The sequence below is a fragment of the Lithobates pipiens genome, unplaced genomic scaffold, assembly GCF_037356315.1.
Source record: "Lithobates pipiens isolate NorthernLeopardFrog02 unplaced genomic scaffold, aLitPip1_a1.2 Scaffold_25, whole genome shotgun sequence".
Lineage (NCBI taxonomy): Eukaryota > Metazoa > Chordata > Amphibia > Anura > Ranidae > Lithobates > Lithobates pipiens.
Genome location: NW_027507787.1, coordinates 177,589,901 through 177,616,649, shown reverse-complemented (window position 1 = coordinate 177,616,649; position 26,749 = coordinate 177,589,901). Strand labels below are relative to the sequence as shown.

Below are 26,749 nucleotides of genomic sequence, written 5' to 3'. Positions count from 1 at the left end.
GCTGTTCTCTAATAGAGCCATCTGCAGGGCTTAGTGGGTGTTGTGTGACTCCATTACAGTATACCCCTTTATCTCTGGTGTTCTATAATAAAGGCATCTGCAGGAGTTAGTGGGTGTTGTGTGCCTCCAGCACAATATACACTACCCAACTGCTGTTTTACCCAACTCCCTTCAGGCCATTACCATGTCTGGAAGGCCAGCAAGGAGAGGCAGACAGGCGCGAGCTGATAAAAGAGGGCAAGCAGGCTCTGTGTCGAGAGACAACAGTGCTGGTCGTGGACGCGGTGCATTGTCATCAGCACGTGGCCATGGGACACGCTTGTCCTTCTTTTCGGCAGCTGGACATGTTGAACCGCAACATGCCAATGACTTGGTAGAGTGGATGACCAAGCCCTACGCAAGTACGCAGGCAAAACGATGCCATGCCGTGCTTGTGCTGGTTTGTTTGGGGGACAGGAGCCACACTGGGGCGGATGTTTTGTCAGCTCTGCAGGGGCAGGCCGAGAGGTGGTTGACGCCACGCCAGCTTAAGCCAGGAATGGTGGTTTGCGACAATGGCACCAACCTCTTCTCCGCCCTCCGACAGGGACAACTGACCCATGTGCCCTGTGTAGCTCACGTCCTTAACCTGGTGGTGCAGCGGTTCTTACAGGATGTCCTGAAGCAGGCCAGGAAAGTCTGTGTGCATTTCCGCCGATCATTTAATGCCTGTGCTCGGCTGGCTGAGCTCCAAAAGGAGTTGAACCTGCCCAAGAACCGCCTTATATGTGACATGCCCACCAGGTGGAACTCAACGTTGGCCATGCTGCAGCGGCTGCACATGCAGCAGAGGGCCATCAATGAGTACCTGTGCGACTACGGCACCAGGACAGGGTCAGGGGAGCTCGGTTTTTTCTCACCACGCCAGTGGGGCATGATCAGGGATGCATGCACTGTCCTGTCACCGTTTGAGGAGGCCACAAGGATGGTGAGCAGTGACAGTGCATGCATCAGTGACACTGTACCTCTTGTCCACCTCTTGGAGCATACGCTGCGTGGAATAATGGACAGGGCGCTTGAGGCAGAACAGAGGCAGGAAGAGGAGGACTTCCTTGCCTCTCAAGGCCCCCTTTATCCAGACAGTGTTCCTGCTGTGCCACCCATCACACAGGAAGAGGATGAGGAGGAGGAAGAGGAGGAGGAGGATGATTGTGTCAGCATGGAGGTGGAGGCTGGCACTCAGCATCAGCAGCAGCAGTCTTGTAGGGATGATTTACAGTCCCAAGAAACACGTGGACTTGTACGTGGCTGGGAGGAGGTAGCTGCGGATCATGTTGTCCTTAGTGACCCAGAGGACTCCGGACCGAATGCCTCAGCTAACCTACGCTGCATGGCCTCCCTGATCCTGCAAAGCCTGCGGAAGGATCCTCATATTCTTCGGATCAAGGAGAGGGACCATTACTGGCTGGCCACTCTCCTTGATCCACGGTACAAGGGTAAGGTTGCCGACCTTATCTTGCCATCGCAGAGGGAGCAGAGGATGAGACATCTCCGGGAGGCCTTGCAGAAAGGTCTGTGCAATGCGTTCCCAGAGACTGGGAGGTTACAAACTCCTGGTCCTGGACAACGTGTTGCTGAGGCATCGGTCAGAAGGAGCGGTGGAGAAGGTGGCCGTCTGACTGATGCTTTCAGACAATTTTTTAGTCCGCAGCCCCAAGGTATGATCGGTTCCAGCAACCATCGCCAGCGTCTGATTTACATGGTGCAGGAATACCTAGGGGCAAGGTCAGACTTGGACACCTTTCCCACCGAAAATCCTCTGGCTTACTGGGTCTTGAGGATGGATCACTGGCCAGAGCTTGCACAGTATGCAATTGAGCTACTGGCCTGTCCTGCATCCAGCGTTCTTTCGGAACGCACCTTCAGTGCTGCTGGTGGCTTTGTTACCGATCACAGGGTGCGTCTGTCCATCGAATCAGTTGATCGACTGACCTTCATCAAGATGAATCAGTCTTGGATCACCCACAGCTACCAAGCACCTATAGCTGATGTAACCGAATAATTTTTTTTGAAATATTACATCCCTTCAAGACTGCCTATGCTGATGCTGAGTGACTGTCCTGCTATGTTGATTGTCTATCCTCTTCCTCCTCCGCTGATATGTTGGAAGAAAATTTCTGGTTCTGGGTGATGCCATCAGCCCAATTTTTCTGCCCCTGTTTAACAGGGGCGTTTAATTACAATTTTTTATGCAATAATTTGCAGCAGGGCTAATTCCTGCAATAAAACAAGAGTATATGGGAGAGGTTGCAGTGTCGTGGCACCAGCACCAGTGCCTAAGGCCCAATTTTTTTGCCCCTGTTTAACAGGGGCGTTTAATTACAATTTTTGATGCAATGTTTTGCAGCAGGGCTAATTCCTGCAATAAAACAAGAGTATATGGGAGAGGTTGCAGTGTGGTGGCACCAGCACCAGTGCCTAAGGCCCAATTTTTCTGCCCCTGTTTAACAGGGACATGTAATTACAATTCTTGATATAATATTTCACAGGAGGGCCCGTTCCTGTGCCCACCCAGAGTAACTGTGAGGACTTATAGTGTTGTGGCACCAGCACCACAACCACCAAAGGTCAATTTTTCTACCACTGTTCAACAATGGCATGTAATTACAATTCTTGATATAATCGTTCACAGCAGGGCGCTCCAGCGCCCACCAAGAGTCACTTTCAGGGCTTACAATGTTGTGGCAAAACCAACACCTTGTTCCGCCATTTCTGCAGAGCATATAGGGCAGGCCCCTACTTTCAAACATCCAACTTACAAACATCTCCTACTTGCAAACGGAAGGAGACAACAGCAAGTGACATGAAAAAAGATGTACGACAAAACAAATTATACAGGGGTGATAACCCTTCCCTATGTTTTCCAAAAAGCTTAAAAATAGTTTTTTTGACTGGAGCTACACTTTAAAAATGTACCAGTTGAAATTTACAAACACATTCAACTTAACACAACAAACCTACACAGTGTCTCCCTGTCTTGTTTGCACCGCCTGTATACTGCTGTTCTGAGTATATAGGGCCTGGGGGCCACACGCATTTATTTTTTTTAATATGGGTACTGGGTTCCCCTTAATATGCGTACAAGACCCAAAGGGGCTGGTAATGGGCAGGGAGGGCTACCCATGCCATTTTTCTCAATGATTTTCAACCATATTGCAGGAACCAGATATAACATTAAAACCGCAAGCAGTTTTAAATGATGTTATTTCCATTTAATGTCATTTTGTGCATGGACTGTTCTAAACACGGGAAACACGTGGCACTTCACAGGCATACTACAGACACCCCCCAGGCACCATATTTAAAGGAATATTTCACTTTTTTTTCTTCACTTTAATCGTCATTAAAATCAGTGCTCCCGCCAAAACGGCCATTTTTAAAAACATTTTAGGCATTGACCCATGTCCCCTGGGGCAGGAGCCAGATCCTCAAACCCTTTTTAGGACAGTATCCTGCATATTAGCCGTTAAAATTAGCACTTTTAATTTCGAACGTTCGAGTCCCATAGACTTCAATGGGGTTCTAAAGTTCGTACGAATTTGGGGTCCGTTCGAAAGTTCTGGTGCGAACCGAACTGGGGGGTGTTCGGCTCATCCCTAGTGTCATACTAGTATCTCACATACTAGTAACTCACATAGTTACCTCCTTCGTCCCTTATCTTTAACCTCTTGTGGTTCATTCCTAAATTCGTTACCAATAATTTCTTCTTAACATCAATTATTGCTCCATAAACCTCATTACTGTATTAAAATGGTAGTAAACTCAGTTTTACCACTTATACCTACAGGTAAGCCTATAATAAGGCGTGTAGATACTGTGAATATCTCCTAAATTTGCAGGAGATATTAAGATTGCATGCCGGCGCATGTGCTCTAAAGGTCTGGCAAACCGCGCCGGACCTCCAGAGGCCATACCATAAATGGCAGCCCCCCTCCCCCCCCGGCCGCTCATGTAGCCAGAGGCCACCAACCCTGTAGGAGGACTGGGTGAAGATGGAAGCCCTCTCAGTGGTGACAGCGTGCCACTAGAGGGCTTTGTTTTAAGGTACTGTAAGTGTCTCATAATGTGCTAGTATACACAGTTTTTCTTTAACTGCTGTTTACTATCGCTTTAGGCACGCAACGTTTTGGTTTGGCTTTAGTGCTATTACTTCCACTGCTCTTTACAAATATAACTTTAGTTAAATAGGCCAGCTACTGTGGGTTGAAGTGATTGACACCTTTGAATGTACGGATAACAAAGGGAAAACACTCTAGTACTCACACACATGCTTCTACAAAGCACAAGTTCCTTTTGTAATTGCCATGGCAATGGTAGAAGTAGTCCAGTCTTATTTCAACCTTTTCAACATGGAAGAACCCTTGAAATACCTTTCAAGCCTCAGCGAACCCCTACTAATAATTACTATATCTACAGTTCACAGTGCATTAGCATGATGGTAACTGATAAGAATGCTCTTTACATTTGTGATTATTAGGAATAAAGCCCCCTTACAGGTAGCTAAAACGATAATTGGTGTCAGACTGGTTACTCATCTGAGAAGCAGGAATTGCCCATTGCTCAGGAAACCCCTGTCAACCTTTGGAGGAACCCTATGGTTCCATGGAGCCCTGATTGAAAAAGGCTGATCCGGAGGCTAATGGTTCTGGTTCCGGATCAATGACATATTCAAACTCAGAAGGATGTGAAGGATCAGCTTTTGATAACGCAATTACGGTCATTTTAATGTCAAAATTGTAGTCACAAACCAATGAAATACAACCCAATTTTCTCAATACCTTACATGTCTGTACATGTACAATTACAATATGTTCTGAGATATATACACACACATGTTCGATACATGTACATATATGTAGGCAAGGCAAGACAAAACACTGTAATTTACAACATCATGAGAAATATAAAACTGATATAACTCAATACCATCTGGACACTGAGATGTGATATGTGAAGTAGAACAGAAGCAGTGGCCATGATAAGGGTTATTCTTCTGTAATCTTTTCGCCAAGGGCCAGAAAGCAGGCAGTGCAGATGTAGCAAAAATTATGGACAGTGATCAGAACAGCTGCTGTGGAGCATACTGTTCCTCTCAAAACTGTTATAAAAGAATAAAAAAAAATGTATATAAACTTTATAGATATTATAAAATGTTGCACTTGGGAAGGAAGGAGAATTGAACTACTATAGACCAGAGAACCGTGCTTTCATCCTGAATATTTTTGTTTTTTTTTGCCTAAATTTACTTTACGATGGCACCATTGGGTTGAATCATTCTTTGTCTTCATATAGTCCCTTTTAACCCCAATTGGTTATACTTCTCCCTCCATATTTTATGTCTGACATAATGAATGTCAAAATTAAAGTACCGTATTTATCGGCGTATAACACGCACCCCAAGTTTAGGAGGGAATTTTAAGGAAAAAAACTTTTAGGAGGGAAATTTAAGGAAAAAAAACCTTACATTTAAATGCCCATCAATGCAGCCTTATCAGTGTCATTTGCAGCCTTGTCATGCAGCCTGTCCATCATTGCAGCCTTGTCATGCAGCCTTGTCCATCATTGCAGCCTGTCTATCATTGCAGCCTTGTAATGCAGCCTTGTGTATGGTTGTCCCCTTGTCAGTGTTCATTTCAAATTTTATTTTTAAAAACGGTGCTGCTGAGATGTCCTGTGTATCTCGGCGTCGCCGGGTAGTTCTCGGCCGCCTTCGGCCGTTCTCGGCGGCTTTTGGCGCCTTCAGACGTTCTCGTCAGTTTTCGGCCGCTCTCTGCCTTTCTCTGCGGTTTTCGGCCGCCGAGAAGGGCCGAAGGCGGGCGAAAGCTGCTGAGAACGGCCGAAGGTGGCTGAAAGCCGCCCAGAGGCTCAAAAATCGTGGTGGATCAGCGTATAACACGCACCCGTGATTTTCCCCTGATTTTAAGGGGAAAAAAGTGCGTGTTATATGCCGATAAATACGGTAATATTAAACTCAAAACAAATATATTAGCATACACTGAAGGTTACCATTCCTTATGCCGCGTACACACGATCAAACAAGCGGGTGGAAAAGTCCGGCAAACTCAAGTCCGCCAAACAATCCCCCCGTGTGTAGCCTCCGGCATACTTTTTTGACCCGAAAGTACGGCGGACTTAGAATGTAGTTTTACATTCCAATCTTCCCGCCGGACTTGTCGGCGGACAATCCGGCTGTGTGTATGCCAGTCCGCCGTACTTTTGAAATGAACGGACTTTTCCCGCCCGGAGAAAAGTCCGCTCATTTCGAGCGGGTCTCCAGGTGGGGCCCGCGAAGAAGACGTCGCTGGCCCCACCGCCTGGTATGGACTTAAAGGGGAACCCCAACGCCGAAAAAAATCGGCGTGGGGGTCCCCCCAAAGTCCACAACAGACCCTTGTCCGAGCACGCTACCCGGCCGGCCAGGAAAGGAGGGACGAGTGAGCGCCCCCCCCCCCTCCTGAGCCGTACCAGGCCGCGTGCCCTCAACATGGGGGTGCCTTGGGGAAGGGGGGGCCGCGTGGCCCCCCGACCCCAAAGCACCTTGTCCCCATGTTGATGAGGACAAGGGCCTCTTCCCGACAACCCTGGCCGTTGGTTGTCGGGGTCTGCGGGCGGGGGGCTTATCGGAATCCGGGAGCCCCCTTTAATAAGGGGGCCCCCGGATACCGGCCCCCCACCCTATGTGAATGAGTATGGGGTACAATTTACCCCTACCCATTCACCTGTAAAATAAAGTACAAAAAAAACACAACACACAAGATAAAATAATTTATTGCACAGCTCCGGGGGTCTTCCGTCTTCGGGGGTCTTCTCGCCGGACTCCTCCGCTATCTTCTTGTAGCTCTTTTACTAGCGGAGGAGCCCGGCATTCTTCTTTGTCGCCGCGGCCTCTTCTTCCGTCTTCGGGGGTCTTGTCCCCCTCTTCGGTTCTTCTGCCGGGCCACCGCGCCTTCTTATAGATCTTTTACCGGGGGTTCGCCCGGTCTTCTGTCGCCTTGGGGTTCCCCTTTAAGTCCATACCAGGCGGCGGGGCCAGCGGCGTCTCCTTCATGGGCCCCGCCTACCTGGAGACGCGCTCGAAATGAGCGGACTTTCCTCCGCGTGTGTGGGCGAGTCCGTTCATTTCAAAAGTAGGGTGGATAGTACGGCGAACTTAGTACGCCGTATTAGTCCGCTGAAAAAGTGCAGTGTGTGGGCAAGTAGCCCGTTTGGAAAGTCCGACGGACAGTCTGGCGGGAAGTCTGCATTAGTCTTCTTTTTTTTAATGCTTTTTTCCCTTCTGTTTTCACCTGGTGATCTGGCCAGTAACGCACCTCCTGTATTAGGCTACCCCCATTCCAGATGAAGGAGTACAGGGGACACCTTTGGACAGCAGCATTATCCGTCTGGGGGGAGGGGAGTGTTATATGCATTAGCAGATTTAGATAACGAATACACTAACAAATTGAAGCCAAACTCAGGCTTACATTGCAGTTACAGCAACAGCTGTGTTCTGTAGCGCACCCCCTAAGGAGCTGCAGGTGAAATGGGAACCCCCACCCTGCATAGCCAGGCACACCAAATTTTCAGTCTCCTGGAGTCAGAAAACGGTCTAACACTTTGTTTTGTGTTTTTTATTGAGGGAATAGAACTTGGATATTAGGGGTATTATGGGATGCCCACTTTACTTTAAACAATTTCAGAGACAACTTCTACTCTGTACAGTCTATATACACTCTGCACTCCTTCCAGCATTCACTTGCATGCAGAATTCTAGCTGGTTCACTTTTAGTGGATCTGCCAAGGGATTCAGCCAGATAAAAGCAAAAAGCCCTTTACAGGCAGGGAACCCTGACCCCTTGGTGTATAGCAAAGTCCAGCATCCAGCTTACATTCCTCTTGTGGCTACTAATTCCAGCACCACTTCTTCAGGCACTGCCAGCCCCTCTGGCTGAATCTGCCACTTCACTAGCCCTCCTGACTAACTTCTCCACAGTCCTCCCAGACTTATACTCACCAGCTCACCTGACTTTTTAGCAGACCTCCCAAATGTGCTGATCTGCTTCTGCTGTCTTCTCCTTGCTCCTTTGTCTCCAGGAAGGATCCCTTCATCTGTTGTAGAAGGTCCTTCCAGCACCCAAACCCCAGGCCCGAGGTAAACCCCCCCCCAGACTAGGGGGCACCCTTAAAGGCCAACAACAGCCTCCTCAGCACTCTGTCTCCATCTTCTACCCGACTGCCCCTGCTGGCATGAATCATACCTTTTTATGAAGGGGCCTGCCCCCTGTCAGCCCATTGGCTGGGGTCCCATAAATATGCCAAGCAGCTCCCCTAGCTTCCGCCCACTACATCTGGAATCTTTTTCAAGATTCCAGAAGGCAGGGGGAGGCACCAGAAAAGCTGCTTGCAGAGTCATCATGCCTCCCTGAGTCACTCAGCCTTGACCCAGATTCAACCCAGGCCTGGGTCTCAGTCAGGCCAAATTTTCCTACACTACAACTATTTACATCTAGCATACTAGAGAGTGCTTCAGTTCATTTTGCGATAAAGGTTTTACATATGTAAATAAAAACTGATCATTGTAAGCACCCCTGTTAATGGTAAATGTTTATTTTATACCTTTATCTGCTACATCTGCAGGACAGCTTGTTCTGTTGGAAAAAACTGACTTACTGGCTGTATCACCAGATCAAAATAAAAGAAAGAAAGTCTAAAAAAGAAAACAAATGCAGCCATCACATCTAATACCCTGTACACACAGTCGGACATTCCGACCACAAAATCCATCTGATTTTGGCTGAAACTTGTGTTGCACAAAGTTGTCGGAAAATCCGATCCTTCTGAACGAGGTGACGTCAAACACGTAACACTATAAACGGGGCAGTAGCCAATAGCTTTCACCTCTTAGTTTATTCTGAGCATGCGTGGCACTTTGTCCGTCGGAATTGTCTACACATGATTGGAATTTATGCAATCGGATTTTGTTGTTGAAAAATTTTAGATCCTGCTCTCAAATTTTATGCGTCAGAAAATCCGATGGAAAAAGTCAGATGGAGCCCACACACGATCCGATCGCACATTTTCCATCGGAAAATCCGACCGTGTGTACAGGGCATAAGAATTGGCAAGCTGCAATATGAAAGATGTTTGCTTTTGGCTTTAATACTGCTTTAAGGTGTCAAACCCTCACAACCGATATCCCTAATTATTTATTATTCTACATTATTGAGAAATCATCAAGGGAGTCTGATACCTTCATTACATTTTGTAAACAATAGCAAACTGAGGATAGCGAAAAAGGACAAACTACATGACAACACTTTAACCACTTGCCGACCAGCGCACGACGATGTACGTAGACAGAATGGCACGGGCAGGCAAATGGGCGTACATGTACGTCCCTTTAAATTTGCCGCCCTGCCATGCGGCGCGCTCCCGCGCTGGTCGGGACCTCCGTGAGTCTGGTCGCGGGACCCGCGGACTCGATCGCCGTGGGCATCCCCGCGATCGTCTCACGGAGCGGCCGAATGAAGAAATGCCGTTGTAAACAACATTTCTCCATTCTGCGTAGCAACTAGTGATGCTGATCTCTGCTCCATGTGATTGGAGCAGAGATCAGTGTTCACTAAATGAAAGCCCAACCCCCCCACAGTTAGTAACACACCCCTAGGAACACTTAAACCCTACACTGCCACCCACTGGTTAACCCCTTCACTGCCAGTGTCATTTACACAGGAATCACTGCATTTATATAGCGGTGATTAATGTATAAATGACAATGGTCCCAAAAATGTGTCAAAAATGTCCGATGGGTCCCCCACAATGTCGCAGTCACAATAAAAATCGCTGATCGCCGCCATTACTAATAAAAAAAAATAATAAAAAATGATTAATAAAAATGCTATAAAACTATCCCTATTTTGTAAACGCTATAACTTTTGCGCAAACCAATCAATAATCACTTATTGCGATTTTTTTTACCAAAAATATGTAGAAGAATACGTATCGGCCTAAACTGAGGGAAAAATTTTTTTTTATATATTTTTGGGGGATATTTATTATAACAAAAAGTAAAAAAGAATGCGTTTTTTTCCAAAATTGTCGCTCTATTTTTGTTTATAGCGCAAAAAATAAAAACCGCAGGGGTGATCAAATACCACCAAAAGAAAGCTCTATTTGTGGGGAAAAAAGGACGTCAATTTTGTTAGGGAGCCACGTCGCACGACCGCGCAATTGTCAGTTAAAGCGACGCAGTGCCGAATCGCAAAAAGTGGTCTGGTCTTTGACCAGCAAATTGGTCCGGTCTGAAAGTGGTTAATAAACTATTGCTTTTTCCTTATAGTCTCCTGGATTTTAAAGCGCAGTTCCAGCTAGCATGCGAAAAAATGAAGTATGTATGACACTTACCTGTCCTGGAATCCAGCCATGTCGGGACCCCAGTCAGTGTTTCCCTCGGCTCTCGGGTGCTACTGCCGACATAGCTGGTAATGGAAACCAGCAGTGAAGCCTTCATAGCCGGTTCCCTACTGCGCATGCATGAAGCACGCTGCGCTCTCTTACTGGCCCGGCAGTGTGGGAAGGATGATGGAGGAGGAGGGCTGGACTTCTGGCAAACCTCGCCGCTACCTCGCCGCTGTAAAAAACAGGTACCCAATGCCCCCCGAAAGGTGCCAAATGTGACACTGGAGCGGTGGAACTCCATGTTAAGGTTAGTGGAGGCTTTGCAGGACAAAAAGGGGTTCAAGAGCATAAACTGTTATCCATTTTTTGCAAAACTAAGCTCCCATTCCACCTTTTTACGTTACTGCTTTTCCATTATGAAGAAAAGGGCTCTTTTGGCTTCAGAATCCCAAAAAAGAGTGAGCGTGGCTACCCTAGGAAAAGAAGTGTGCTATTCTCAAGATTACCTAGTAAAAATAAGGGAAGCGTGCCTGGAAAAAAAAAAGAAAACGAATGCCACCTCATCTAAGGACAAATAAAATTACATTTTCTAAACTTTAATTAGGAAGTTTAGCTGCACTTTAGCTTTTCAACCCAAATAACAAAGAAAAACAATCCAATTCCCTCATCCTCATCCTTGAGTTTTGATGGTGGCAAACCTTCCCCACCATCAGAACACACTGATCAGTGTTGCTGGCTACAGCCGACAGCACTGACCGATTGGGAAAAACCCAACTGATTGTACAGAAGTTGACTGGTAGATCATCTTCTGTACAACCAGGGGTGTTCATTGATCAAATTTCAGCCAGTTCATACTGAATCTGCCATGTACAGTGTAGACAGTTTTACTGTGTGCAATGAAGCCACAGGTAGACACTGCACACAATGTAATTTGGTCTAAAGAACCTCCTACATTCCGACATAATTCCGACATAATGCTTATTACAAATGTCTGTACAGCTATTGACAACTGATTTTAACCTTCAATGAACCTTCCTCTGTGATTTCAGTGAAGCTCCAAAAATAATCATTTATTGGCAGGTTTTATCCTTGGAAGAGTCTGGAAACAGGCCTTGATGTGCAATAAGGCAGTTTACCAGTTACCTAACTAACTAACTAACCTAACTAACTAACCTAACTAATTTGTAATTAATTATTTTTGGTGTGAAATCTCAGAGCTTGATAGAGTATTAAAACATAAATCCCAATTGCCCCGCAGTATAAAATATTCTGGGCTTTACAAAATCACAATTGCATTCTAAAGTTACAAATGAAAGTACGTGTGAGATAATAATAATAACAAAAATAATAATAGTATTAATAATAATACAAATAAATATTATATATATATATATATATATATATATATATATATTTTTTTTTTTGCTGATTTGAGCCTTCCTGTTAGAGGGTGGCTATGTTCTTTCTCCATAATCTCACTGTGTGTCGGAATATAGCCATCCTCTCTTGCTCGCTTTGATGGACCATGCACTATGGGATTTGTAGCGTGCATAGAGCAATGCACATGCCAGAAAAAAGGAGAGGTTCAGAAGCTCACAGAGAACGTTACAAGGAGATAGAAAAACACAGTAAAGCCGGATACACATTATAAAATTTGTGTTGTTCAATTTCCTTTAGATTTAATTTCAACTATGTAGTGCAAGGGCCTGCCTGATTGCTTACAAATTGAAAGTCTTTAGGTTTGACCTCATATTATATGGTTTTGGCACATCTAAAGGAAGGTTATACAAGAAAATTGTATAACATTTTAGAAACGATTTCATTAAAAACAGATTACTGGACCATTAAGTAGTGGATGTGTATAGATTATTTTTGGAGAATAAGGACATGATTTAGTCATTTTAGTGTCACTTTAACCACTTGCCGACCGCCGCACGACGATATACGTCGACAGAATGGCACGGGCAGGCATATGGGCGTATATTTAAGTCCCTGCCTTCCCGCGGGTGGGGGGCCCGATCGGGCCCCCCCCCCCGGTGCCTGCGGCGGTCGGTATTCGTTCGGGAGCGATCCGGGATGAGGGGGCGGCCATTCATTCATGGCCACCCCCTCGCGATCGCTCCCAACGAATGGAAATCCTTCGTGACATCACTTCCTCTCCTGTAATGTAAACACACGCAGAGGAAGTGATGTAATCTCTCCTCGTGTCGGTATTTTTCGTTCCGGCACCGAGGAGAGAGGATCGGTGAGTTGCACCAACACGACACTTCACAGTAGAACATGCCAGGCACACTCACACCCCCCCTTTACCCCCCGATCCCCCCCCAATTACCCCTGCCCCCCCAGTCACAGTGACACCAATGCATTTTTATTTTTATTTTTTTGCATTGGTGTCATTTGTGACTGTAATAACTGTTAGGGCAGTTAGGGTTAGCCCCCTTTAGTTCTAATGTACCCCCCTAACCCCCCCAATAAAGGTTTAACCCCGTGATCACCCCCCGTCGCCAGTGTCACTAAGGCTGGGTTCACATTGCAGCGGTTTATGAGAACGGATGTGATTCGCACCGCACTGCAGTGCAAATCACATCCGATCTCTGCGATTCGAGTTCAGCCATTCGCCGCACCCGCCGCAAATTCGCACGGGACCCTTTTTCTGGTCCGCAGCAGAATCGGATCGCATGGGTGTTCACACCATGCGATCCGAGTTTGCAGATCGCACTGCGATATGCGAACTGATCTGGGGGTGTCATTAACATTTCACTGACACTCCCAGCAGTTCGCATAGGGCAGTGTGAACTGCCGCCGGGAGGCATGCGATGCGGGAACCCGCCGCGGATTCGTGGCGTTCCCGCATCGCTCCAGTGTGAACCCAGCCTAATAAGCGATCGTTTTTCTGATCGCTGTATTAGTGTCACAGGTGACGCTAGTTAGGCAGGTAGGTATTTAGGTTCGCCGCAGCTTTTTATAGCGCCAGGGACCCCCATATACTACCGCATAAAGCCCCCTGATTGCCCCCTAGTTAACCCTTTCACCAGTGATCACCATATAACTGTTACAGGTGACGCTGGTTGGTTAGTTATTTTTTTATAGTTTCAGGGCACCCGCCATTTATTACCTAATAAAGGTTTAACCCCCTGATCACCCGGCGGGTGTCATTTGTGACTGTAATAACTGTTAGGGCAGTTAGGGTTAGCCCCCTTTAGTTCTAAGGTACCCCCCTAACCCCCCCCAATAAAAGTTTAACCCCGTGATCACCCCCCGTCGCCAGTGTCACTAAGGCTGGGTTCACATTGCAGTGGTTTATGAGAACGGATGTGATTCGCACCGCACTGCAGTGCAAATCACATCCGATCTCTGTGCGATTCGAGTTCAGCCATACAGATAGTATGGCTGAATTCGCGTTGCACCCGCCGCACCCGCCGCAAACTCGCACGGGACCCTTTTTTTGGTCCGCAGCAGAATCGGATCGCATGGGTGTTCACACCATGCGATCCGAGTTTGCAGATCGCACTGCGATATGCGAACTGATCTGGGGGTGTCATTAACATTTCCCTGACACTCCCAGCAGTTCGCATAGGGCAGTGTGAACTGCCGCCGGGAGGCATGCGATGCGGGAACCCGCCGCGGATTCGTGGCGTTCCCGCATCGCTCCAGTGTGAACCCAGCCTAATAAGCGATCGTTTTTCTGATCGCTGTATTAGTGTCACAGGTGACGCTAGTTAGGCAGGTAGGTATTTAGGTTCGCCGCAGCTTTTTATAGCGCCAGGGACCCCCATATACTACCGCATAAAGCCCCCTGATTGCCCCCTAGTTAACCCTTTCACCAGTGATCACCATATAACTGTTCCAGGTGACGCTGGTTGGTTAGTTATTTTTTTATAGTTTCAGGGCACCCGCCATTTATTACCTAGTCTCACTAGTGTACCCGTAAATTTAGGGGTGTCTACTTTCCAAAATGGGGTCATTTGGGGGGGGGTTTGTGCCATCTTGGCATTTTATGGCCTTCAAAACTGTAACGCCCTTAGAAAGCCTGAAGGCGGTGCTTGGTTTTCGGGGCCCCGTACGCGGCTAGGCTCCCAAAAAGTCCCACATATGTGGTATCCCCATACTCAGGAGAAGCAGCAGAATTTATTTTGGGGTGTCATTTCACATATGCCCATAGCATGTGTGAGCAATATATCATTTAATGACAACTTTGGTCTTTTTACGTTTATATCGCAAAAAATAAAAATCACAGAGTCAGTCAAATACCTTTAAAAGAAAGCTCTATTTGTGGGAAGAAAAGGACGCAAATTTCGTTTAGGTACAACATTGCATGACCGCGCAATTACCAGTTAAAGCAGCGCAGTGCCAAAGTGTAAAAAGACCTCTGGTCATTTACCAGCAAAATGGTCCGGTCTGAAAGTGGTTAAGGAAGTTAATTCATTTGAATGGTCTATATATAATGCACCAAAATTTACAAAAAATGATACACAAACCCGCATAATGTGTTACTGCAATGTAACTGTGTGAATCTGGGCTTAATGTATGTCCAGTAAAAATTATAACATTACCAGCTTTGTTGAACCGAGGTAAGCAAGGCTCTGACCATACTTCAGGAAACCTTTTAATGAGAAAGCTGACTATAAGCCTTTCATTTTCACCTCATTCCTATAATTTACATTAACTTTATGGCACCACATTGGTATTATTTCCTACTTATTCTGTAAATGTTGCTCTGACAATTTATAAAGTGCATTTGGGTCTATCACCTACAGCTTTCTCCTACACTTCCTGCTGGCCTGTCATTGTAATAGCGACATGCACGAGGCCTTTGAATTCGATAGAAAACTGCTATATCCTATGACACCACTGTAACACATTCAGATCCCAGAGAGAGAATAGTGCATCATTAACTACTGATGTTATGAAAGGGTTCTGTCAACTCTACAGGTAAGTATTCCATTATAAAATAATCTAAAGATGATGTTTCACCACATCTTTGTTTTGTTGAGTTTATACAGTACAGTAATGGAAATGATTATTTGCTAAGCTTTCCAAATATTACACGGAAGTGTTTTGCTGAAATGCAATTTTTTTTCCATCTTATTCAATTCACATTTTCTTGCCATTTGCATCACTTATGGTTGGCCCCTCGAAAAACATAAATAAGGGATTCCACTATACTAAAGTAATAGATGACAGTTGTGTATTAATTAAAGTGATTTAGTGAGGGAGTGTTATCAAGCAATATATCACCAAAATCAAGAACATTTCTAGTACATTAAGACCTGCTTTGCTGTGTGATGTGCAATCCACATTTGCATTGCGCTTCAGAAATCAAAAGAGAGCCTCCTAACCAAATGTTTTTTTGTTTTTTTTTCAATACTTTCAATACTTTATTTCAAGGTAACCCACTATATAGTACAGAAACCATAGGTCCAGTAATACTTGACATTGAAAATTCAACACATCTAAAATCATTGCATACAGTTGCGCTCATACGTTTATATACCCTGACAGAATTTAGGAATTCTTGGCCATTTTTCAGAGAATATGAATGATAACACAAAAACTTTTCTTTCATTTGTGGTTAGTGTTTGGCTGAAGCCATTTATTATGAACTGTGTTTACTCTTTTTAAATCATAATGGCAAACAGAAACTACCCAAATGACCCTGATCAAAAGTTTATATAACCCAGTTCTTAATATCGAGTATTGGCTCTTTTAACATCAAATGACAACTTGAAGTCTTTTGTGGTATTTGTGGATGAGGCTCTTTATCATCTCAGATGGTAAAGCTGCCCATTCCTCTTGGCAAAAGCCTCCAGTTCCTGTAAAGTCTTGGGCAGTCTTGTATGAACTGCATGTTTGAGATCTCCCCAGAGTGGCTCAATGATATTGAAGTCAGGAGACTGCGATGGCCACTCCAGAACCTTCACTTTATTCTGCAGTAGCCAATGAAAGGTCGACTTGGCCTTGTGTTTTGGATCATTGTCAAGTTGGAATGTCCAAGTACGTCCAATGTGCAGCTTCCTGCCTGACGAATGCAAATGTTCCTCCAGTATTTTTTGATAACATACTGAATTCATCTTGTCGACAATTTTGACCAAATTTCCTGTGTCTTTGTAGCTCACACATCCCCAAAACATCAGAGATCCACCTCCGTACTTTTCATCATAGGCCTTGTTGACTCCTCTCCAAATGTAGCGTTTATGGTTGTGGACAAAAAGCTACATTTTGGTCTCATCACTCCAAATGACTTTGTGCCAGAAGGTTTGAGGCTTGTCTCTGTGCTGTTTGGCATATTGTAAGTGGGATACTTTGTGGCATTTGCGTAGTAATGGCTTTCTTTTGGCGACTCAAACATACAGCCCATCTTTCTTCAAGTGCCTCCTTATTGTGCATCTTGAAACAAACACACCACATGTTTTCAGAGAGTCCTCTATTTCACCTGAAGTTATTTTTGTTTTGTTTTTTGCATCCCAAACAATTTTCCTAGCAGTTGTGGCTAAAATTTTAGTTGGTCTACCTGACCGTGGTTTGGTTTCAACAGAACCCCTCATTTTTCACTTATTGATTAGAGTTTGAACACTGCTGATTGGCATTCTCAATTCCTTGGATAGCTTTTTATATCTCGTTCCTGTTTTACACAGTTCAACTACCTTTGACAATTCTTTTGCTTTCCCCATGACTCCAGAAATGTCATTGCAGCACTGGATGAAAGATGCAAGGGTCTGTCAGGAGTCCAGAAACTCACTGATCTTTTATACACACACACTAATTACAAGCAAACAGATCACAGGTGAGGATAGTTACCTTTAATAGTCATTCAAACCCCTTTGTGTCAACTTGTGTGCATGTTATCAGGCCCAAATCACCAGGGTATGTAAACTTTTGATCAGGGTCATTTGGGTAGTTTCTGTTGTGATTATGATTTAAAAATAGTAAACACAGTTGATTGATAATAAATGGCTTCAGCCAAACACTAATCGGAAATGTTTTTGTGTTATCATTCATATCCTGTGAAAAATGGCCAAGAAATCAAATTCTGCCAGGGTATGCAAACTTATGGGCACAACTGTACACGAGAAGCAGATATATGTGCAAACATGTTAACCGGAATAATAGGTATTAGGGGAGGTCTCTGCACCCCATGTGACATTTTCCACAGTAGACATCGGTATTGGGAAAGAAAATCATAGAAGAAAAAGACGGAAAGTGGAAGAAAAAAACAAGGAGGGGGGTGTAGGGGGGTGAGCCAAACATACCACCAGCCCTTCAGTGCCTACACTAACCGTCTGTTTTAATCCAAATAGACGTGCCATTTTTAAATGTGACAGCAGGTGTGGGCAGAAAAACTCCCACCTGCTGTCACAGGGGAAGGTGCTCTGTGGGTGGGGGGGGGGTGGGTATGATTACCAACATGATATCTGTTACACCCTAACTACTGGTGTAACATGTAACAAGGTAAAAGCAAACCTAGAGTGCCTTTAAAAAGTATTCATACCCATTTAAATTTTCCACATTTTGTCATGTTACAACCAAAAACATAAATGTATTTTATTTGGATTTTATGTGATAGGCCAACACAAAGTGGAGTGGCACATAGTTGAGAAGTAGAAGGGAAATTATAAATGGTTTTCAAACTGTTTTACAAATAAATATCTGAAAAGTGTGGCATGCATTTGTATTCAGCCCCTCAATACTTTGTAGAACCACCTTTCGCTACAATTACAGTTGTACGTCTTTTTCGGGATGTTTCCACCAGCTTTGCACATCTAGAGTGACATTTTTGTCCATTCTTCTTTGCAAAATATCTCAAGCTCTGTCAGATTGGATGAATAGGAATTTTCAGGTCTTGCCACAGATTCTCGATTGGATTTAGGTCTGGACTTTGACTGGGCCATTCTAAAACATGAATATGCATTGATCTAAACCATTCCATTGTAGCTCTGGCTGTATGTTTTGGGTCATTGTCCTGCTGGAAGGTGAACCACTTCCCCAGTCTCAAGTCTTTTTTAGACTCTAATGGCGTGTACACACGACAGTACTTTCCAGCAGAAAAGGTCAGACGGTCTTCCTGACGGAGTTCAGACGAACTTTCAACGGAGTTACGGCGGACTTCCAAACGAATGGACTTGCCCACACACCAACGGACCAAAGTCATTTTGAACATATTGATGTACAACGGGACTAGAAAAGGAAGTTCAATAGCCAGTCCTAGCAACGTATTTGGTCCATCGGACCAGCATACAGACGAACGGTTTTCCCGATAGAATTTGATTCCATCGGACAGATTTGAAGCATGTTCTATTTCTAGGTCTGTCAGAATTTTTGAAGAAAAAAATCAGATGAAGCCTACACACGATCGTAATATCCGACGGAATGATTGACCTTTTCTGCCGGAAAGTCCGGTCGTGCGTACACGGCATAACAGGTTTTCTTCTAAGATTGCCCTGTATTTGGCTCCATCCATCTTCCCATTAACTCTGACCAGCCTCCCTGTACCTGCTGAAGAAAAGCATTCCCACAAAATTATGCTGCCACCACCATGTTTCACTTTGGGAATGGTGTGTTCAAGGGTTTTGTGCAGTGTTAGTTTTCCACCACACATAGTGTTTAGGCCAAAAAGTTACATTTTGCTCTCATCTGACCAAAGCATCTTCTTCCACATGTTTGCTATGTTCCCCACATGGCTTCTCTCAAACAGGACTTCTTATGGCTTTCTTTCAACAATGGCTTTCTTCTTGCCACTCTTCCATAAAGGCCAGATTTGTGGTGTGCATAACTAATAGTTCCCCCCCCCACACTGTCCGCCGGTCGGTCCACCGGAACTTACCCCATCTATGGAGCGGGCATTGTCAAAAGTATAGTGTAAGCGCTCAACTTATATATATTTCTTATAGTGCTACAAAATGATATGTGCTCAAATGTGTCAAAATATATATAAAATTGCCCCGAAGAAAGGGGGATATTCCTCTGTTATAGAAAATGAGAAAAATATATAAAGATATACAAGGTGACTTATACATATATATATAAACCAAAAATAGGTGACTGTATGAATATTTTATCCCAAAGGAGAAAAAAGTGACTGTAAATTTATATGAAAATAATCACAGTGATGAAGTCCATAAAATGGATGTATAGTCCAAAAAACGTGCAGGGTGTCAATCTGAACGTGTTGTAATAACAGCCAGGATTCTGTGATGTTGTGACCGAAGAAGACAATATTTCACCCTGTGACGATCCCACCACCATATAGGGTACAGGCTTACCGGATCTATATGACCCTAGCAGACATACGCCTCAGGGGTCAATCAAAGCTTGTGATCCCAGCCAAAATGGTCTCAAGGATTAGATGTATCAGTCATGGCATATACGGTCCCAACAAACGACTAGATGTGATCCCCAGATGATGACCGGTTGGTCGAAACGCGTCGGGAGGACTCCGCTACTGCCACTTCTTTCTCTCTGACATGCTTTATTGTCCATCTTGGAAATGTGAGTTTTAGCAAAAAATTTTTATTAAAGTTTTTTTTTAAAAAAACGTTATTATGCCATGTCGGCTTTGTTTCTTCATCTTCCATGCCTGAGTCGTTGTCGGATTTGTATATGCACATGAGGAATAGTGATCACATCTAGTCGTTTGTTGGGACCGTATATGCCATGACTGATACATCTAATCCTTGAGACCATTTTGGCTGGGATCACAAGCTTTGATTGACCCCTGAGGCGTATGTCTGCTAGGGTCATATAGATCCGGTAAGCCTGTACCCTATATGGTGGTGGGATCGTCACAGGGTGAAATATTGTCTTCTTCGGTCACAACATCACAGAATCCTGGCTGTTATTACAACACGTTCAGATTGACACCCTGCACGTTTTTTGGACTATACATCCATTTTATGGACTTCATCACTGTGATTATTTTCATATAAATTTACAGTCACTTTTTTCTCCTTTGGGATAAAATATTCATACAATCACCTATTTTTGGTTTATATATATATGTATAAGTCACCTTGTATATCTTTATATATTTTTCTCATTTTCTATAACAGAGGAATATCCCGCTTTCTTCGGGGCAATTTTATATATATTTTGACACATTTGAGCACATATCATTTTGTAGCACTATAAGAAATATATACAAGTTGAGCGCTTACACTATACTTTTGACATGTTTTCCAGCTAAAAAATCCCTAATTTTAGCGTGTTAGCAGCTCATCACTTATATATTCCTACATTTTTTGATTTTTCTTTAAAATTTCGTTTGCGCAATATTGTTGGTGTATAACTTTTTATGGAGCGGGCATTGAAGGGGATCCGTTGAGCAGCGGCGGGGATCGTGCATCCGAGGAGCGGCAGCAGGGATTGAGCATCCAAGCATCAGCGGGGTCCGGCGGCTCTTCTCCTCCTCGATTTCGCTGTGCGTCTCCCCCCCCTCATCTGATAGGATCGCCTGTCCTTTCAGCCAATTGGGTCACGGGTAGCAGACCTGCTTCCCTATTGGCTGAGAGGAGGGTCAGTGTTGCAACAGCGAATATTCATTCGCTGTTACAACACACCTGGGTGGGCTCCGGACGCATCCTCTGTGACCCGAGCCCACCCTATTTTGAAGCCTATTAGAGCCTCTGGCTCTAATCAAGTGCTTAAAAAAACCTGGCCATTGTAATTCATGCACCTGAAAGGGAACGGACACATGAATAGGGGGGGCCATGGATAGATTCATGCTATGTATGAATCTATACATTGCATATAGGGGGAGACGAGGAGAGGGGGGGTGGCGGCCAGGCGCCTCTAATGGATGGGCCGCCTCTGTTCTCTGATTAATGCTCTCCTGGCCCAGCCTGCCAGTTTAGGTGGACGGCCATGTCTTGGTAGGTTTGCAGTTGTGCCATACTCTTTCCATTTACAGAGGATGGATTGAACAGTTCTCCATAAGATGTTCAAAGCTTGGGATATTTTTTTATAACCTAACCCGGCTTTAAACTTCTCCACAACTTTACCCCTGACCTGTCAGGTGTGTTCCTTGGCCTTCGTGAGGCTGTTTGTTCACTAAGGCCCTCTAATAAACCTCTGAGGTCTTCACAGAACAGCTATATATATTCTGAGATTAAATCACACACAGGTGGACTCTAAATACAGTTTCAGGATATTTATTTGTAAAAAATTTTGAAAATCATTTATAATTTTCCTTCAACTTCACAATGATGTGCCACTTTGTGTTGGTCTATCACATAAAATTCCAATAAAATACATTTACGTTTTTGGTTGTAACATGACAAAATGTGGAAAATGTCAAGGGGTATGAATACTTTTTCAAGGCACTTGTATCTTTTAAGCAAATATATTCCCAATTTTTTTCTCCCACACTATCGAGAACATGTGGCTCATTCCTCTTCTCCCATGGGGCAATTATAGCCAGTTCATAGCCCTGTTTAAGCTCTGACAAATTGGTGTGGAGCTTACATGGGTCTTTCTTGGGCAAGGAAAGGTATGTACTGCTAGAGAGAGGGAAAGTTAAACGAATGGTCAAAGGAAGTGACCACTCAAAAGTAAACCTGTCATTAGAAATGCACTCACCAGTTACTTTATTAGGTACACCTTGCCAGTACCGGGTTGGACCCCCTTTTGCCTTCATAACTGCCTTAATTCTTCATGGCATAGATTCAACCACCACCCTGAACCATTGATAGAAGGCAGGATGGATCCATGCTTTCATGTTGTTTATGCCAAATTCTGACCCTACCATCTGAATGTCGCAGCTGAAATCGAGACTTATCAGACCAGGCAACGTTTTTCCAATCTTCTATTGTGTAATTTTGGTAAACCTGCGCAAACTGTTGCCTTCTTAGCTGACAGGACTGGCCCCCAGGTGTGGTCTTCTGCTGTTGTAGCCCATCTGCTTCAAGGTTTGATGTGTTGTGCATTCAGAGATGGTATTCTGCATACCTTGGTTGCAACGAGTGATTATTCGAGTTACTGTTGCCTTTCTATGATGTCAAATCAGTCTGCCCATTCTCCTCTGACCTCTGACATCAACAAGGCATTTTCATCCACACAACTGCCACTCACTGGATATTCTCTCTTTCTCAGACCATTCCCTGTAAATCCGAGAGATGGTTGTGCATGAAAATCACAGCAGATCAGCCTGTCTAGCACCAACAACCATTCCACATTCAAAGTCATTTAAATCCCCTTTCTGATGCTCGGCTTGAACTTTAGCAAGTCGTCTTCACCACGTCTAGATGCCTTGGGTTGTTGCCATGTGATTGGCTGATTATCAATTTGTGTTACCAAGCAACTGAACAAGGGTACCTAATAAAGTGGCCAGTGAGTGTATATGGGTGCTACTATTGCTAATCTCTTTTGAGGAATACTAGTTGCACTGACTATCTACTGACATCTGAAGTTTGGTCTCATAAGAATTATTTTGCTAGGTTAAAGTGTTACTAAACTCATTTAAAAAAATAAAAAATAACAAACATGTTATACTTACCTGCTCTGTGCTGCCTAGAGTGGCCCCGATCCTCCTCTACTGGGGTCCCTGATGGCAATTTTGGCTCCTCTTCTTCTTTTGAGGGACTACCATAGCCAGCCGCTGGCTATGGGGAGAGCATATTCTCCTCGCTCCCGAACTGTGTGACTGTCTACAGAGCCGTGCTCCACAGACTTACACAGCAGGACTTAGGCTGGATTCACACCTATGCATTTTTAGTGCTTTTTGCATTTTGAAGATTTGCACTACAGAACGTGTTCCATAGGAAACCATGTTGAATGGACTGTAGGGAAAATCTGCAAAATGCAAAAAAGCACTAAAAATGCATAGGTGCGTATCAGGCCTTAGGCACGTGCTCCACTTCCTCCTCATTGCATCTGACTGACAGCAGCAAGAGCCAATGGCTTCTACTCGAATGCTGTGTAAAGAGGAAGTAAGGGGAGAAAAGATGCAGCCCTGCACAGCACTGATCTCTTCTTTCCTCTCTTCCCCTTCACAGAGAGAAACTAAAAACATTTTTTTACCTTAATGCAAACAATGCATTAAAGAAAAAGTAAACCCCGATGGGTTTTACTTCTTCTTTGTTTCCCTGCAAAGGTAAAGCATAATGGGCTACTCTGCATCACATAGTAGCCCATTATGTGTCACTTACCTGAAACCATAGCCTGCGATGTCACCACTGTCCCCTCTTTCAAGAAGCGTCCATCTTCCTTCCAGGTATCACGGCATGTGCGCGGGAGCCGCCAGTCATGGCACAATCTCCTTTAGAAACGGCACGCTCACTGTTTCTAAAGGAGTCTAAAGTGCGCATGCACCATAGACACCGGTGGTCTTGTTTTTTGTGAATATTTCCTAAACCGTGGAGGTTTGGGAGATATTTCGAGCACCTACAAGTAAGCCTTAATCTAGGCTTACCTGTAGGTAAAAGTGGTTGTAACAGGTTTAAAACCACTTTAAGGTAAAAAAACGTTTTTTAGGTTTAGTAAATTTAATGACTTAGAAAAGGCAAAACTCTGCAATAAATAAAAAATAAATACAGCCAACAGCCAGGCAACCAGTATTTTCATGAGGAAATGCCAGCAAGCCTCATGGCAGTTTTTTTTTTTTTTTTTACCACAAGATAGCAGTAGTTTTGGCATTCAATATCCTCCAGGCCTGGCTACTTGGCTGCTATTACTTTTATTGGGTATTTTTAGAGCGGTAGTAAACCCGCTGACGTTTTTTTTTTCTGACCTGCAAGGGAAAAGTCATAATGAGCTAGTATGCACCGCATACTAGCTCATTATGAAATACTTACCTTAGAACGAGACCCCGACATCTTGCCCGAACCACGCCAAGGGAGCTCACATGTTCCCTCAGCGTGTCTTCTGGGTATCGCGGCTCCAGTGCTGTGAGTGGCCGGAGCCACGATATCGTCACTCATGCGATATCGTCAAGCATGCGCGTGGGAGATTTTCAGCCGAGAAGCCCCTGTGTGCATGTGCCGCTGCAGTCAGCAGTGCATTGCAAAGGGAATATCTCCTAAGCCATACAGGTTTAGGAGATTTTTTTTTACCTACAGGTAAACGTTATTATAGGCTTACCTGTAGGTTAAACTTCTAAAAAAAGTCTATACAACCACTTTAATATTGTTCCTATTGTTAATTTTCATTATTATTATTATTGGTATTAGTATTATTATTTTTATTTAAATACTATTATTATTGTTATTAGTAAAAGTAGTAGTGGCATTATATAACCATTAGGATATTTTCCCACTAAGGTGTTTTTCAGGCGTTTTAGCTCTAGAAATAGCGCCTGTAAAGCGTCTGAAAAAAGCCTCCCATGCCTCCCCAGTGTGAAAACCCGAGCGCTTGCGGGACATTAGAAAAAGTCTTGCAAGCAGCATCATTGGGGCATTTTGGGAGAGCTGTATACATCGCTCCTAAACCACTCCTGCCCATTGAAATGAATGGGCAGCACTGCAAAACTGTTGCTTTTAGCCCTTTCTTCACCCCTAGTGGGAGTTAAAAGTGCCCCACTAACGGCTGAAAAGTGCGGCTAAAATGACCGTAAAGCCGCTAAAACTAGAGGCGTTTACCGCTAATGCTACGCGCTTTCAGTGTGAAAGTAGCCTTACGCGTCAGCTATGCAGTTCCTCCAATTTTTCTTACCTCTACTTTTGTAGAACAGTTTTTCAAAGGTTGGCTGAGTACATTCGATAGTACATTCTGTCTTCAACAAGACAGCGCTGCACCTTTCAGAAATTGTCTGTCATACGCCAGCACAAAGCATTTAATGTGCAATCGGCTAATAAACTAAACCGCTTTAGGTATATGTACACAAAGTACTAGAAAATAAGAAAATTGCACTTGTCCCCATAAATCTGTTTTTATTTGCGGAGCAAGTCATGCATGCTGTGACCTCAATATCCCACTATGCAGAGCGTGTCCCAGCTTTGCATAGCAAGCATAAACGACTTAGCTACAAGCCTTGCCAAGCGTCGAACACTGGGGCACCTTAAAGAAGTAATCTCCGAGATTATCCACAGCTGAACCATTGCCTTCTCCGAGAACTCAATAACAGTAAAATGAGTCGGAGAGCTGCAGTAAGTATATGTTTGACAAGAAAATGCATTTGATGTTTCTAGAGTGGAACATCACCTATGGATCTAAAGCGCATCTGAATGTGGTGGAGACATCGGGGGGAACAAAAATAGGAGGATATTATCGCTCTATGGTTTGAATTTAAATGTCGTTTGGAAAGTGGATGTGTTGAAAGCAAGTATACCCAGATTAAAGCAAAGTGATGATCAAGTCAACTTTCAAATTTTCGCGATTGTGAAATAATCCTTTTAAAAATATATGTTGCATTCAACATGAAAAATAGCCTGTAGTGAAAGAATGCAGAAATGATTTTCGCTATTGATTCCTGAGTGTTTGGAAAAATCTAGCCTAAGCCCTCTGCAATTAACTTGACTATTTTTGTCACTGCAAGCCTTGCTTGCCGCTGAGACGAGATTCAAAAATCGCAAAGAAATTCCCTTTTCACCGCCATAAAACTGACCCTAGAGTTTGCTTTCTTCCACGCTACTGCCTGGTGTATCATTATTTTAGCAAGTGGTTTTGATGCCTATGTAGCCAGTAATTATTACCGTGAATATTCGGTTGATGTCCTGAAGCGGCGTCCGTCTCTGACACGCATATGGAGACACACGGACACATGATGAAGAGACTGGCGTATTGAAAGTGGCAGGGCAATCTTCTTGCACCTGAAGTGAAAAATACATACAAGAACAACAGCAATGTTAGATAAATCAAATATTTCTAACACCTTCCCCCCGCACAAGCCTGTTCTTTTTAGAGAAATTCACAAATGTCTGTTTAACGCTGAGGGCAGAATGCATGAATCTGTAAAGAGAATACCCTCCAATTATGATTCTTGTGGTCTGAGGAGGTTTGTAATTTTGTGCAATTAACTTGTGCGCATGTGCAAAAGAACAATCAGCTCTGATTGCCCTTAATATATTTATGTTGCAGCTTTTGAAAGGTGAAGTGTCGGATGAGAAGACGCGATGTCTAATGCATGTGAAGACTTTTTTTTCAGTGTCATTATTTTTTTTTTTTCAGAATGAAATCATCATGACCAATAAAGAGTAAGTTAAAGTGCATCTAAACTCAAAAACAAAAAATGTAATATGGGCCAAGGATAAATCCATGGGAAAAAAGCAAGCTTACTTACCAATCAGCTCGCAGACAACCAAATCAACCTGTCTAACAGTATGCGTTTAAAGCAGGGCTTTAGTCTGCACACATTTGATGCAAATTCTGCTCTAGGACTTCCTGTCCACACTTCCTGTCGTAGGTG

General features: G+C 44.1%; 1 protein-coding gene across 1 annotated transcript in view; it reads right to left on the bottom strand.

The window, feature by feature from the left end:
* DNTT (DNA nucleotidylexotransferase) overlaps nt 1-26,749 on the bottom strand; it is a 618,183-nt gene that overhangs the window by 455,174 nt on the left and 136,260 nt on the right. The window contains exon 3 of the mRNA XM_077455236.1: nt 26,037-26,153. Within this exon, the coding sequence (XP_077311362.1) occupies nt 26,037-26,153 (117 nt within the window). The remainder of the gene's footprint in view (nt 1-26,036; nt 26,154-26,749) is intronic.